This window comes from Oculina patagonica, chromosome 14 (genome assembly GCF_052425735.1).
Source record: "Oculina patagonica isolate OP01 chromosome 14, crgOcupat, whole genome shotgun sequence".
Taxonomy (NCBI): domain Eukaryota; kingdom Metazoa; phylum Cnidaria; class Anthozoa; order Scleractinia; family Oculinidae; genus Oculina; species Oculina patagonica.
The window spans coordinates 20,289,003-20,303,942 of NC_135771.1; the positions used below are offsets into that span (position 1 = coordinate 20,289,003).

The 14,940-nt window shown below is 38.4% G+C and overlaps 2 protein-coding genes across 2 annotated transcripts; both read right to left on the bottom strand.

The window, feature by feature from the left end:
- Positions 1–3,765: 3,765 nt before the first annotated feature.
- Positions 3,766–14,237, bottom strand: LOC144638811 (uncharacterized). The gene is made up of 4 exons (XM_078498076.1): positions 14,139–14,237; positions 13,686–13,751; positions 5,021–8,036; positions 3,766–4,484 (listed from the first exon to the last, which is right to left on the bottom strand). Exons 3-4 carry the CDS (start codon positions 8,023–8,025, stop codon positions 4,481–4,483), a joined length of 3,009 nt encoding a protein of 1,002 aa, XP_078354202.1. The 5' UTR covers positions 8,026–8,036; positions 13,686–13,751; positions 14,139–14,237; the 3' UTR covers positions 3,766–4,480.
- LOC144637597 (uncharacterized) lies at positions 11,822–12,532 on the bottom strand. The gene has a single exon (XM_078496659.1). The coding sequence runs from the start codon at positions 12,524–12,526 to the stop codon at positions 11,822–11,824; it is 705 nt and encodes a 234-aa protein (XP_078352785.1). The 5' UTR covers positions 12,527–12,532.
- Positions 14,238–14,940: the final 703 nt, after the last annotated feature.

The window sequence follows — 14,940 nt, forward strand, 5'->3', positions numbered from 1 at the left end:
AATTACAGTCTAAATACTGTATTCGTTTAATTATGACGGCATCTTTTTTTTCGCGTCTAAATTTTCGTGGTTTTTTTTCAGTTACGGAAATTGAGACCTGCAAAAATAAGTGACAATGAAAAAAAATTTAAGTGGTAGAAATATACTTACTTACTGTCGTACTGCGACGGTGCTATTAATGGCGGAGCTTCTCAAAGCGACCAGTTTGCGTGTGTAGATGAAATTGAATATAAGTAGGTACCGAAATGAGAAGTAAGCTTAAGTGCCCTAAACAACTCTAATTTACCCTAAATGACATCTAAAATGACTTTAATTATATCTTAAATAGCCTAAAGCGACATTTAATATCAGCAGCTAGAAGTAGAACCTCGAGTAAAACGAATTTTGTTTTGGTTTTCAAGACTGGTTTTGAATCGTCATAAATAACACAAAAGTAGTTCTGTCAATGCCTTGGAACACGTTCTCCATCTCACTCAAGCTTCTAATACAAAGCAAAAGGGTAAGATAGTGAATTCCCCATAATATAGGCCGTATTCCTTAGGTAATCCCTCTTAAGTTATTTGTAGACATGGTACCCAGTACCTTAGCCTGCGTTGCAGACGAACAAAACCCCGGTTATATCCGTCTGCGAATTAGAGCGCAAAGGCTTGTTCCGCCCCCCGCGTGTTACCAGGGATTTCTATAATAACCTTTGATTGGCTCTTGAATAGGGCCGCTCTTTTATGCGCCGTGATTGGTCGAATGGATCTCGTAACACCATAATTTCGCTTTTGATGAATAACAGATACAAAATAAACTTGGTGGCGATCATGGCAGATCAGTAAGAATTAGCGTTTGAAGCGGTAAAAAAGCAGCCGGTTCAAACAAACCTGATAAAAAAGAAAACAACAATAACGACAAGAAGTAGACACAACTGACAAGCGAAAAGGTCGTGGAAGAAATGTTAAATAATCTACATTTGTCTTGTGTTGAAAGAATGTCACACAACGCACATCCGTCATCCGTCATGAAAAGCCACACACCTTGCAACTAGGCCTTTCTCGATTATGCTAGTAAAACTGCATTTAATGCTACTAGAAATCTCGCATAAAGCCCAAAAAATGCTAAAATTTCCTGATTCCTTTAAAATGCCACTGAACCAAAGATGTTTGTTTTATTTCAACACGTACAACTCTACATTATACGCCAACAACAACAGGTGAACCAGTACTGATCTAATTACTTCTGTGAACTAATAATTGTTTTTTAAAAAAAAAAAACACACAAGAAGACAACACAGTAAACGTAACACAACGCACAAACAGTCGAAACAGACAGAAAACATAATTAAGTAATCAAAGGCTTTAGGATTATTTATCCATTCCTTCTGAGTTCTGAGTGCTGAAATCTGGACCACAGTCATGAAAAATGAAGAATGCAGCAATTTTTTTCAAGAAAAAAACGAAAAAAAATGCTCGTTTTCCCAAAAAATGCCGAAAAAAATGCTAGCATAATCGAGAAAGGCCTACTTGCAACACAATAAACAGCCGAGCCCGGCATTACAAAATTATGCAGAATGCAAGTACAGTCGACATCTTCACGGAAAATTTAGGACCAGAGCGAATATTTCGAGAGCACTGCAAATATCTTACAAATATGAATGTACCAAGACATACCGCAATATTAATTACATATGACAAATTTAAAACAGAGGTGTCAAAATATACAAACGGAAAGTAGCCTGCGAACAGGCTTTCCGGAGATTTCCGAAGAGCGCTTGGACGGCGCGAAGCGCCGGCGACGAGGTGCGAAGCCTGATCGCAGGCTAAACGGAAAACCGTGACCTCTACACATTTGCTATTAAAGTAAATGGTTTGAACCCAGGAGTATCAGTAGTTCGTATAGTGTGATCGTCCGGGTGAGAGTAGTTCTGAGAAGAACTGTTGTTGGTGACTGACGTTTCGACAACCTGAGCGGAAGTCATCTTCAGAGTCAAGTGAAAAGTTGTTGTCAGTCGATGATGTTATAAGTCTGGTCCGTTGAAGCTGATTGGTCAGTTAAGCCGTAATGTTATTGGCTGTAAGACTCGTGTAAAGTTTGTCATCAGTAAAATCAAACAACGAACATTACGGCTTAACTGACCAATCAGCTTCAACGGACCAGACTTATAACATCATCGACTGACAACAACTTTTCACTTGACTCTGAAGATGACTTCCGCTCAGGTTGTCGAAACGTCAGTCACCAACAACAGTTCTTTTCAGAACTACTCTCACCCGGACGATCACACTATACGAACTACATTTGCTATTAATAAATAAAGCGACAGTCTCCCAACTTAAAACGCCTCCAAATAATACAGCTGACAACAAGTGCCCTTTCTAAACAAGTAAAAAGCGAAATAAATCGGATGACCAATTCCATCGAACGGCAAATGTACAAATTATATGACAAAAACGTTTTACTGTAACTGACCTAACTGGTATCTGGTATTCATCGAACGCGTAACTATGGTTTCATAACATCCACTTATTCAAAAGCCAATCAGAGGTTATTATAGAAATCCCTGGTAACACGCGGGGGGGCGGAACAAGCTTTTGTGCTCTAATTCGCAGACGGATATAACCGGGTTTTGTTCGTCTGCAACGCAGGCTACCAGTACCTCCGCGGAAATAAACGCGCGTCGCGTTGATTTTCGTGGAGAATGCAAAGGCTAAAACATGGTGGTTGGCGGAGTGGAATAATTTTGGTCGTCCCCCTGAAAACGCGCGAGAACATCGACGCAACGTGCGTTAAAATCCGCGGAACATCCACGCAACGTGCGTTAAAATCCGCGGAAGCACTGGGTACAATGTCTAAAAATAACCCAAAAGGGATTACCTTTGGATAAGGCTTGTATGGGGAATTCACTCTCTTATCTTTCACTCTCTCTTGTACAAAAATATCTTTGTGCGTCCTGCAGGCTTCCAGACAATCATTTAAAAGGTTGTAGGCATTCTGACTGTGAAAGCAGCAGCACTTGACTAAATTGAAGTGCTTTTACTAACTTGGTTGACAAAAAAGTTCCTTGTCTGTTGACAAACTTGAGGTTGTCAAATTCTCGTCAGTTTAAAAGCAGCGACTAGGCGGTCAGTTTGCTCATACGCAAATATACCTCTTTTCCAGGAAAACTGAATAAATTTCTCTTCGTCAAACTTTCTTTGGAGAGAGTGAATTAAGGAAAAAAGTATTCTCGGACAAAATTAACCGAAAAAAAAAAACACATTTGGAACGGGCGCCGAAGTCAATGTAAAATTAACGTACCGAGGTTTATTTGCCCCATGTTTTGTTCGAGCTCAGATCATGTTCTTCCGAGATACCTTTCTCTATATCGACCATGGGTACCATAAAAATGAATAGAAAAAATATTGAGGGGTCTTTCATATTTCCCTCTCCCTTTTTGCACACCCTTGATCGAAGAGAATAAGGATATAACATGCACGGACGGACGAAAATGGCAAAGATTTTCAATCAGTGTCAGTTAAAGTCTGTAGACAACTCTAGACCTGGAACCAGTCTCTTTGAATCAAGACTGGCCGAGAGGAAAAGAATCATTAAATTTAAAGGTTCGTTTTCGTATAGGGGAGCACAAAAATGGAATTCTCTCTCCCTCGGAACTTTAATCAGCTAAATCTAAAAGCATTCAAATGTGAAACCAGCATTTTTAAAATCATTAGATTTTACTAATATTGCTTCTTTTAATTTTAAGTATTTTAATATAAAATAAGTAGATTAACAAATTTTGGTCGTTCATTATTGTACTTTAATGAAATTTTACCTGTTTTTGCAAACGGTTTCCACGTAAAGAAGTTTCTTAACTTATTGTGCCTACAGCACAGTCTTGCCTTCCGTATTCTATTACAAATGAAAGCGATTCATTCGGCGTCCATTCGTTCGTTCGATCATTCATTCATTCGTTCGTTCGTTCGTTCGTTCGTTCGTTCGTTCGTTCGTTCGTTCGTTCGTTCGTCAAGCCGTCCGATCGTTCATTCACTCGTTCGCTCGTTCGTTCGTTCGTTCGTTCGTTCGTTCATTCACTCGTTCGCTCCCTCGTTCGTTTGTTTGCTCGCTCGTTCTTTTGTTCGTTTGTTTGTTCGCTCGTTCATTTGTTTTTTCGTCCATTCTTTCATCCGTTGGTTCGTTGGTTCGTTGGTTCGCTGGTTCTTTCGTTGGTTAGTTGGTTCGATGGTTCTTTCGTTCGTTCGTTCATTCTTTCGTCAGGTTCATTCAACTACAAAAGGAGCACCTCACTGTAATCGTGTTTCTTTTAGTACATATTCAAGAAACCTTAATTCCAACAAAATGCCTCTCCTGATATCATTTCTGCTTGAAGCACTTAAATTTAATTCAGGCAAATACAGCTACCTAACTCAAACGTCAAGCTATGATTCTAGAGTTTACAGCAATTATAGTCTCTCAGTTAAGTCCAATCGGTTTCGTACTTGATGCTGTGCTGGTCAAGTCACCTAAAAATGAAAAAAAAAAAAGAAAAAGATGAAATAAACTTGCATACAAACAAGTCATTCCTACATTAGAAATTATGCACCACATAATATCTTCGTTATAAAATCATTTCTGGTACAAGGGAGCCCTCGATTTCTTGAAACTCCCAATAACTCGTGCCAAAAGTCGTTAATTCCCTGTCCATAGCCGAAAACTGCAATTTTAACCCAATTTCTCGAACTTTCCGATCTTCTAAATGAATTTTCCTTTCTAGACTCAACTCGACTTTATTAATTTGATACTTCCAGAAATCTGGATTCTACTGTGTCTGAAAACGTAAAGGATTAAAAAGGACTTGCAATATACCTATTGAAAAATAACAATATATTTATATTTTACTTGTATGAAATACATCAGTAGCTACCAAAATTAACACCTATAAAATATAAAACAAAATAACCTTATCTAAGATCGAGGTTTCACCACAGTGAGTGGAGTCTTCTTACATTTTCTTTTTTTTCAAAATTGTTCTTAATTTTTATTTCTTTTGCAAACTTACTTCGATTTTTCAAAATCAAATGTCACGTTATCGCCAATCAGCATAAAAGGTGCCCACTGTCTCACTTCAGAATAGCCGTTACATCTCATCCACTTCATGGCCTCGTGAAGAGATTCACTGGCACTTTCCCCACAAACAAGGTGCTCGTAGAAACGACTCATGAACTGCTCTGTTGCACTGTCTTCCAGAGCCCACAGTGCCACTAACACTGAGCGTGCACCAGATCCTAAGAATGCTCGCGCGATTCCAACGGCTCCCTCGGCTCTAATCTGTCCACGTCCACTGTGACAACAGCTTAGTACTACCAGTTTAGCACGCAGATGAACTTTTGAAATATCAGACATTGTCAAAAGGTAGTCTTCTTCTCGTGGGGTCCTGTTAGAAGAACGAAGAGGGGCAAGGGCAATCTCTCCTCTTTCTGCATCACCATGTGCAGCAAAATGTATCAGACTCACTGAATTGATCACTTGAAGTATCGCTTGCTTAGTTGCTTCTTGTCCCAGGAACGGCTTAACACCAATCTTCTCTCCTATCATGTTTGCTTCGCTTTCTGCACAAGGCAGTCGTGAAATGAATTTGAGACGTCCCTTGTAGCGCACCCTACCAACATCAGGATTTCCCACTATCAGTGCACCAGTCTGACTGTGATAGTCTGCTGGGCTGTCCTGGATGAGCTTGAGAGTCATCAAAGAAGGAACGACGCGGATCCTGAAAGTCTCTGATAAGTATTTTCCACATTCATCAGGTAACGCGGCAAATGGAATGTTGTATAAAGACCGTTCAGGAACAATGATGATTTCAGGACCCTCTATTAAGTCCGCCACAGGAGCGATGATCAATTTGTGACACAGTAATAGATTCCGTTTGAGGGTATCTTGGTTATCTTTACCATCATTTCCAACTCGCGATGTTTTACGGATATCTTCTTCACAAGGCTTCGGTTGAATATCGTTCAAAGTTCGGTCTTCGCAATGTTCGTCTGCTAAAATTTCAAAACTTCTGAAGCGTTCTTTAGTAAAGAACTCGTCCAAATTTTCCACCAATCCTTCGTGAAGCATCATTTCTTCTCCATTCACAATTTTTAATTGCACGACTTTTATTCCTTTAAGAATCCACACAAATATATCGTGATCAAAATAAGAGAAGTATAGGCAAGTACAACTCAGTTCTTTGTCCATGACACTTTCAATGCCAACCCATGATTGAGGATTAGCTGAGATTCGATTTTCGACGGAGTACTGAGCTGACATTAAATCTGCCAGTGCTCTGGCCCGACGAAGCTCTGAAACGTATAGAGCTCTCTTAGGATTTGCAATGAAACAGAATAATACAGTGAGTACCCCGTAGGGATAATCATGTTCGTCAGAAAAAGATATCTTGAATTGGTCATTGTCCCTTAGAAAATTTCGCAAGTTTTCGCATTTTTGAATACTTGGAAGGAGATACGACAAAGCTTCTTGACACTTTCCTGCTAGAAGCATAACCACTCCAAGTTTGTAAAGGCATGTAGATTGTTTCTTTACGTCTCCAATATCCTCGCTTATTGCAAGCGCCCTCTTATAATATTCTTCTGCCTCAACATATTCACCAAGGGAATAAAAAGCAGTTCCAAGATTTGCATAAATTGAGGCTTCTCCGTTTCTGTCGCCAATTTCATTACTGATGGTCAGCGCTTTCTCTAGATATTCTCTAGCTTTCTCGTAGTCACCTATCAATTGAAACAGAGTTCCAAGGTTTCCGTAAGCATTAGCTTCTCCTTTTCTGTCACCAATTTCTTTACTGATAGTAAGCGCTTCCTGAAGATATTCGTTAGCCTTGGCATATTTACCAAGAGAGATTAAAACAGCCCCGAGGTTTCCACAATTAGTTCCTTCTTCATTCCTGTCATTAATTTCTCTTGTAATTACAACTGCTTTCTGGTAATATTCTATTGCCTTGACATACTCACCAACAGATTGAAACACACCTCCGAGGTTTCCGTAAGAGGTGGCTTCTCCTTTTCTGTCGCCGATTTCTTTACTGATCACCAGTGCTACCTCAAGATACTCTTTCGCTCTCTCATATTCACCAAGTGATTCAAGTACGGTTCCAAGGCTTCCGTAACAGTTGGCTTCTCCTGCTCTGTCGCCTATTTCTTTACTGATCGCAAGTGCTACCTCAAAATATTCTTTCGCCCTCCCATATTCACCAAGTGATATAAGTACGGTTCCAAAATTTGCATAAGAGGCGGCTTTTCCTTTTCTGTTACCAGTTTCTTTATCGATCGTAAGTGCTTTCTTGTGATATTCTTTCGCCTTCTGATATTCTCCAACAGATTGAAACACAGTTCCAAGGTTTCCGTATTCACTAGCTTCACCATCCCTGTCACCAATTTCTTTTTTAATCGCAAGTGCTCTCTCGTGATATTCTTTCGCCTTCTCATATTCGCCAACAGCTTGAAACACCGTTCTAAGTCTTCCGTAACAGGAGGCTTCTCCTTTTCTGTCACCAGTTTCTTTCCTGATAGCAAGTGTTTTCACGTAATATTCTTTCGCCTTCTCATATTCTCCAACTGACTGATACACCGTCCCAAGGTTTTCGTAACAGGACGCCGTTTCTCCATTTGTGTCTCCAATTTCTGTACTGATTAGTAGTCCTTTCTCACTATGCTCTTTTGCTTCTACGTACTTATTCTGACGAAAATACGCTTTCGCTAGTATTTGGCTTATCGTACATTCTTCGAACCTGTCACCACATTCGCGGAGAATGGGGAGAATTTTTGTAGCGTATTTTATTACATTTGTGTAATCATTGATATGCCAGTACGCCAGTAACATTGTCGAATATATTGCCTTGTAAAGCAATTTGAACTTCTTCTTTTCTCTTGTGATTGGTGTGTTGTCGAGAATGAACAAACATTCCTTGCATAACTCGATGGCTTTAGGAACTCGACAAGTGTTGCGAAGGAATTTGGCAACAAAGAAGCCGATGAAGATGGTTTGTACAATTGCATCCATGTTGTTCATGTCAAGCGCTTCTGTCAGAATAAAAAGAGAATGAAATTAATTTAAGTTAAAATTGTCTGTTAATTTTTGTATTAAGCGTTTCTTTACCGTTACTGGATAAGTGCACTATATTAAAACGATTGTAGTTATGGCAGTGAGTCGCTGGCAGAAGCGAAAAAACAAACCCATCAAAATGTTTGCTCTCGGGTTCTCTGAATGCTTCCTTTTTGCCGGCGACTTTGACAGTTTTAGTTTTCCCTGGATTATAAGGCTGGGAGTCATAAACGGAATCGGAAAGTCTGCTTGCGACTCCGTCCGTTTTTACAACTCTGACTCCGAGTCCGACTCTATCTATTGCTAGTGAAAACCAGGCTGTTGTCTTCTCGATTATTTACGCAACATTTCAGTTACAGGAAAAACCCGCCAGTAAGAACCTAGTTTTTTTTAGGTTAGCCTAAACAGGTTCTCACACAAATGGTAGTTAAGACAATTTAGGCTATTAAGGTTCTTTTTAAATAGGTTCTTATTTATTGAGGAAAAATTTACATTGTTGCTAATAGATTTTTGAGTGATATTCAGCCTATAATTTGTATTAAATTTGCATTTTTAAAATTTGTATCAAAAACTTGCATATAATTTGTTTATGTAAAAATGAAGCATTTTTCGTTCAGAACATGACATTGTATACATGTACAGTAAAGCCTTGTCCGAACTTATTTTCCCAAAAGTAAACATTTTTTAATCAATTTTTGAAAATAAGAACCTGTTTTCCAATTTAAGGCTAAATAGGTTCTTAGAAAAATGGAGACTAATTTGCAAATTTTAGCCTAACAGGTTCTTAAATGTAAGGTTCTTACTCGCGGGTTTATCTGTACTTGTCTGTATTTACAGCAATGTTGTAAAAAGTCTTTTCATAAGAAATAGTATAATTTGCGGCTGAGAAATATAATTCCCAAAAGACGAAATTATTATTATATAGAGATAAATCTAAATTGACGATGGCCACCACCTTTCGCACCGTTTTTCTTCAGTCGAAGAGATTATTTCTAGTAAAGTTAAACTAAAGACAACCCTTCGAACACTACATCACCAAGACTTTCCTACTAAAGGCAAAGATATCATTTTTCTTTCATTTACACCAAGTTTTCTGGCCGCTCATAAGTTTGATTGAAATCTGGTCAGTTATACTCTCTAGTTGTGCAAGTATGCTTTCATACGTGTAATACTTCTGTTTTTTTTTTTTTTTTTTTTTTTTTAAAAAGTAGTTCTGTAAATAGGAAACACAATTTTTTCCAGCCACCCCTGATTAAACACGTGTTATAAAACTTACTGTACTTGTTGCTTTATTAAAAGACAAAATCGTAAATAAAATTCATATAAATCTCCTTCTGCAAAACAGCAATTTTTGTCTCACTTGGTACGTTGCTTTCAGTCATACTCATCAATAATTCAAGTCACGAAACACAATTTCGGTACCGTCTGCGCATGTCTTAACAATTTTATAATGATCATTATGTTATCAACGTTCGAACCTTTCTTATGTCTTGTGTTGTTGATATTGGAAAATAAGATCACTGGACCAACAGGTCCTCTCAGAGAAGCATTTTAAAGTTTACATCATGCAACACTTTATCTTTTCACGTTGAGGACTCTCGAATTTCATGGTAAAACGGCACGTGAATTTCTTCTTCGATTCTTCTACCTTCAAAACATAAAATCGTCAGAAAGTGAAAGCAGGACTGTCACGTTCTCAGCCTCGATTATTGTTCTTCTGTAATGGTGAAAAAGGAGTGCCATTTATATTGTCTTATTATTCAAGTAAAATTGTCTCGTTGAACAGCAACAAATGAATATATTAAAATGTTAATTGCGTTTATTTGGGTTTAGTGAATGTTGCTACCTTTTCAGTCTTCGCATGAGTCCTTTATAGACTTTATTTGTGAGGTAACCATATAAACAATTCTGAACTTTAATTAATTGGTGTGAAATGTAGTATCGTGTGTAAAATATAAAACTTAAAGTAAAAAATGTGTTTGCTAAAAAGTGATCTTCAACAGTATCCCTTCAAAACAAATCACAAAAAAAAAATCACAAAACGAATCCTGGCTCGGATCCTGGCTCGAAGTTTAGGTATCCTCCCCTTAGGAGCACAAACAATTGTGCTTTTGTACATGTGCGAAGAAATATTAGCATACAAGGAAAACAACTTATTTACATGCGTGAAGAAAACGTTTCCACTCACACGTGTTCGGCATGTTTTCGTTGACATGGCGTCCTGTTTTCGAACGTTTCGGGAACTTAAAACCGCCGAAGGAGAAAATACGTTTTTACAGAGTGCGCAATACCGAAATCCAAACGTTCAGTGACAAAGTGGTCTGTGAAAATTTGGAGTGAGTGGCAGAATGAAAGAAGGAATAAAAAACCTTTATTGGAGTCTATTGGATACAAGGCTAACATTTCTAAAGAACAAGAACTGGACACCGATATGAATCTGGTAAGATCAGTTTTTAACAACTGTACTTTCAATTTTCTGTAAGAGTAAATCTAGTGCAATCTAAATTATTCTTTAACTTAGAGAATACTGGTAAATATTGTTTTCTCTTTTGCTTTGGTTGATGTCCATACAAATAACTAAGGGTTGTTTTATCAATATAAAGTGCATGCACGTGATGTACTATCATCGTCTTGATTGGGTCTAGGGCTCATGAATTATTAATCAGTTTTTGAATAATATTTAGCTGTGAAATGCATATCGTGTGAAAAACTACAACTGACAGCAAGATGTCCCGGGGAGGAGGGGGGCACTTCCTATAAATGGGATAATGGGGATGTGCCGCTGGATGGCGTCGCATTTTTACGACTGGACTGACTATAATGGGGTCGCCTTTTCAAGCATTTTTTACAGGGTGACTAGAATGGGGTCACACTTTTCCGTGATTTTGAGAGTAAGAAAATTCTGGCAAGTTGTGATTTATAAACGGAAAGATTCGCCGAAAAAATTGTTACCGTATTTATTGCTGTTGTTTAATATTTGACAAACGGCTGTCATTAAATTTCCGGCCTTGAAACACAACTTAAATATTAAACAGTTGCACAATAGTCCAGAACAAAGTCCACATTCGTGTTACGGTATTTAATTGCTATTCTGCCAGTTCTGCGTCCATCGAAGTTAAGATAACTTGGATCTTCTTTTGCTTAGAATGACTTTAGTTAAAAAGATTTATACAGTAGACGCAAAAACAGAAAGTGACAAAGTTGGGTTCGTGAGAATTACATTTACCCAAACGTGACTAAGATGGGGTCTATAATTGGCCATAGAATATGACTATAATGGGGTAGGGGTTCTGAGAGGCCAGCGGTACATACCCAACAAAAATTGACCCAAGTCCCCCCCCCGGGGGGGGGCAAGATGTGCATTTGCTAAACAGGGATCTTCAATCCCTTCAAAGTCATTCACGATATGGGGCACTTCGAATTCTTACCTATCTTTCAATTTCGACTGGAGTCTTTCTACAGTACATACAACAGTATTGAGGAACGAAATCTGAATTGCTTTTGAGTTTATTTGACAGAAGTTTAGAACATATTTGGCTTAACTCACGACCAGCTGTGCGCATATAACATTGGTCCGATCTCTTACCTCTAGAAAGTGAAATTTTTACAAAGCAAAATGCCATTTTATCGTGGAATTAATCTCACTCTAACGTCGTGATTACCGATTGGGTGTCTTATTCTTATTTTTCTTTTAAAAAGTAAATAATAACAAACACCACTATGAGATATTTCAGATTTATTCAAGAGTAGAATAAACCATTGCCTAGGTGCAAATCAAATGAATCTTTCCTTCTCGAAGCATACCCCGTCCAAGTTTGGCAAGCAATGTGAATTGTTTCTTAACGTTTCCAATCTCTTCGCTTATTGCAAAAGCCTTTTTATAATGTTCTTCCGCCTCAACATATTCACCGAGAAGTTCAAAAAGAGTTCCAAGATTTGCATAATCTGAAGCTTCTCCGTTTCTGTCGCCAATTTCTTTACTGATCGTCAATGCCTTCTCTTTATATTCTCTAGCTTTCTCGTTGTCACCAATACATTGAAATACATTTCCAAGGCTACCGTAAACACCGGCTTCTCCTTTTTTGTTACCAATTTCTTTACTGAGAGCTAGTGCTTTCTGAAGATATTCGTTAGCCTCCGGATATTTTCCAAGAGAGAGGAATACAGCCCCGAGGTTTCCAGAAACACTTCCTTCTCCTTTTCTGTCACCAATGTCTCTTGTGATCGCAATTGCTTTCTCATAATATTCCTTAGCCCTGTCATGCTCACCAACATAATGTAAAACGTTTCCAAGGTTTCCATAACAGACAGCTTCTCCTTTTTTGTCGCCGATTTCTTTATCGATCGCAAGTGCTAATTCAAGATACTCTTTCGCCTTCTCATATTCTCCAAGTGATTCAAGTACGGTTCCAAGGTTTATATAAGAGGAGGCTTCTCCGTTTCTGTTCCTAATTTCCTTTTTAATCATAAGCGCTTTCTCGTGATATTCTTTCGCTTTTTGATATACTCCAACAGAAAGATTGGAATAAAAGCTCCAGGACTACAACTGACAGCAAGATGTCCCGGGGAGGAGGGGGGCACTTCCTATAAATGGGATAATGGGGATGTGCCGCTGGATGGCGTCGCATTTTTACGACTGGACTGACTATAATGGGGTCGCCTTTTCAAGCATTTTTTACAGGGTGACTAGAATGGGGTCACACTTTTCCGTGATTTTGAGAGTAAGAAAATTCTGGCAAGTTGTGATTTATAAACGGAAAGATTCGCCGAAAAAATTGTTACCGTATTTATTGCTGTTGTTTAATATTTGACAAACGGCTGTCATTAAATTTCCGGCCTTGAAACACAACTTAAATATTAAACAGTTGCACAATAGTCCAGAACAAAGTCCACATTCGTGTTACGGTATTTAATTGCTATTCTGCCAGTTCTGCGTCCATCGAAGTTAAGATAACTTGGATCTTCTTTTGCTTAGAATGACTTTAGTTAAAAAGATTTATACAGTAGACGCAAAAACAGAAAGTGACAAAGTTGGGTTCGTGAGAATTACATTTACCCAAACGTGACTAAGATGGGGTCTATAATTGGCCATAGAATATGACTATAATGGGGTAGGGGTTCTGAGAGGCCAGCGGTACATACCCAACAAAAATTGACCCAAGTCCCCCCCCCGGGGGGGGGGGCAAGATGTGCATTTGCTAAACAGGGATCTTCAATCCCTTAAAAGTCATTCACGATATGGGGCACTTCGAATTCTTACCTATCTTTCAATTTCGACTGGAGTCTTTCTACAGTACATACAACAGTATTGAGGAACGAAATCTGAATTGCTTTTGAGTTTATTTGACAGAAGTTTAGAACATATTTGGCTTAACTCACGACCAGCTGTGCGCATATAACATTGGTCCGATCTCTTACCTCTAGAAAGTGAAATTTTTACAAAGCAAAATGCCATTTTATCGTGGAATTAATCTCACTCTAACGTCGTGATTACCGATTGGGTGTCTTATTCTTATTTTTCTTTTAAAAAGTAAATAATAACAAACACCACTATGAGATATTTCAGATTTATTCAAGAGTAGAATAAACCATTGCCTAGGTGCAAATCAAATGAAGTTTGTACTCACCACTTCCCTTGTGCCGTGTGGAAAGAATACAAAAGTAACAGCGGCAGTTAACAACAGAAACTTTGTCTGCAAGATAAAATCGCAGCGGTTTCTTTATGGCATCTTTGGCCCACGTAGTAACCAATTTTACTGAAACGAGAAGTCTAAATTCCTTGTTTATACTTTATGTCATCAGGCAGGCAAAGGAGAATTCTTCAAAATTAATCCACCGAGGCTGGTTATTTTCAGTTTCAGAAAATTCCTTTACGTATATTGTAACACAATTGCCTGTTAAACTTAACCCAATTTTGCTAGGGTCAAAATTATACCAAACCATATGATATGGCGAGCTTTACTCTTGTGCAGTTCAGCAGACAGAATGAATACACAAACTGAACTGAAACGAATATACGAATTATCAATACTGAGAGAAATTAATGACAGACTCTCAGTAGAACATAATAAAACACCTACCTTTGCAAGGTCCTGCGAAACACGTATTTCTAATTGTCTGAAACGCTAAATCGGTCCCTGTCTTCTTATCACGAAAATCAACTTCGCCAATTAAGTTGGATCAAAGCTTAGGTTAAATTTTCTGTACGCACCGCTCTATCAGAAGTTCAAATCGAAATGATAAAATCCACATTAGCCTGCGCCTTTTAAATTAAACATGTGAACTCCCTTCAAAACTAACCATGACGCAAGTAATTATTAAATTTGCAACCATGACATCACCTTTCAATTTCGACTGGAGTCTTTTCAATACACTGTGACAATAAAAGTAGCAAATTTAAGGGAAGTCAAGCTAGGCTATTTTACATCTTCAACACAGTACACATGTAAGTACACACTTACGGCAATTTCCTCGAGTCCATATCTTTAATCTCGTCACTGAGTTTGTGTCATTCAGGCGAGTTTGAGCAGTTTGACGTAGTGCTGTTTTTGCATATTATATTATCTGTCATTGTTACACTTAGTCTCACATATCTCACTTTCCCCTGTGTTTCAGTTTTCTTCGCATTAATTGTCACGACACAGAATTTTGTTTATGACACAATATTTTATCAGTTTATGATAATCCTTCCCTCGCGTTTCCAAGGTCCTTCACTGCGGAAGGCGGAAACAACAAAAGATGACACACATTGTCCTAAGAAGTGTACTTTTCTGACCACGTGACTGACTCTTGGTACTCTTGGCAGAGGGGCGTAGCCAGCTTTTTGAATAGTTGTAGGCATGGTCAATCGGCCAGTAAGGGCCGCTTTTCGATGGGGGCTTG

What these genes read in the sequence shown, in the direction of transcription:
- LOC144638811 (XM_078498076.1), bottom strand. Translation starts at nt 8,025, where the DNA reads ATGAACAACATGGATGCAATTGTACAAACCATCTTCATCGGCTTCTTT.
- LOC144637597 (XM_078496659.1), bottom strand. Translation starts at nt 12,526, where the DNA reads ATGATTAAAAAGGAAATTAGGAACAGAAACGGAGAAGCCTCCTCTTAT.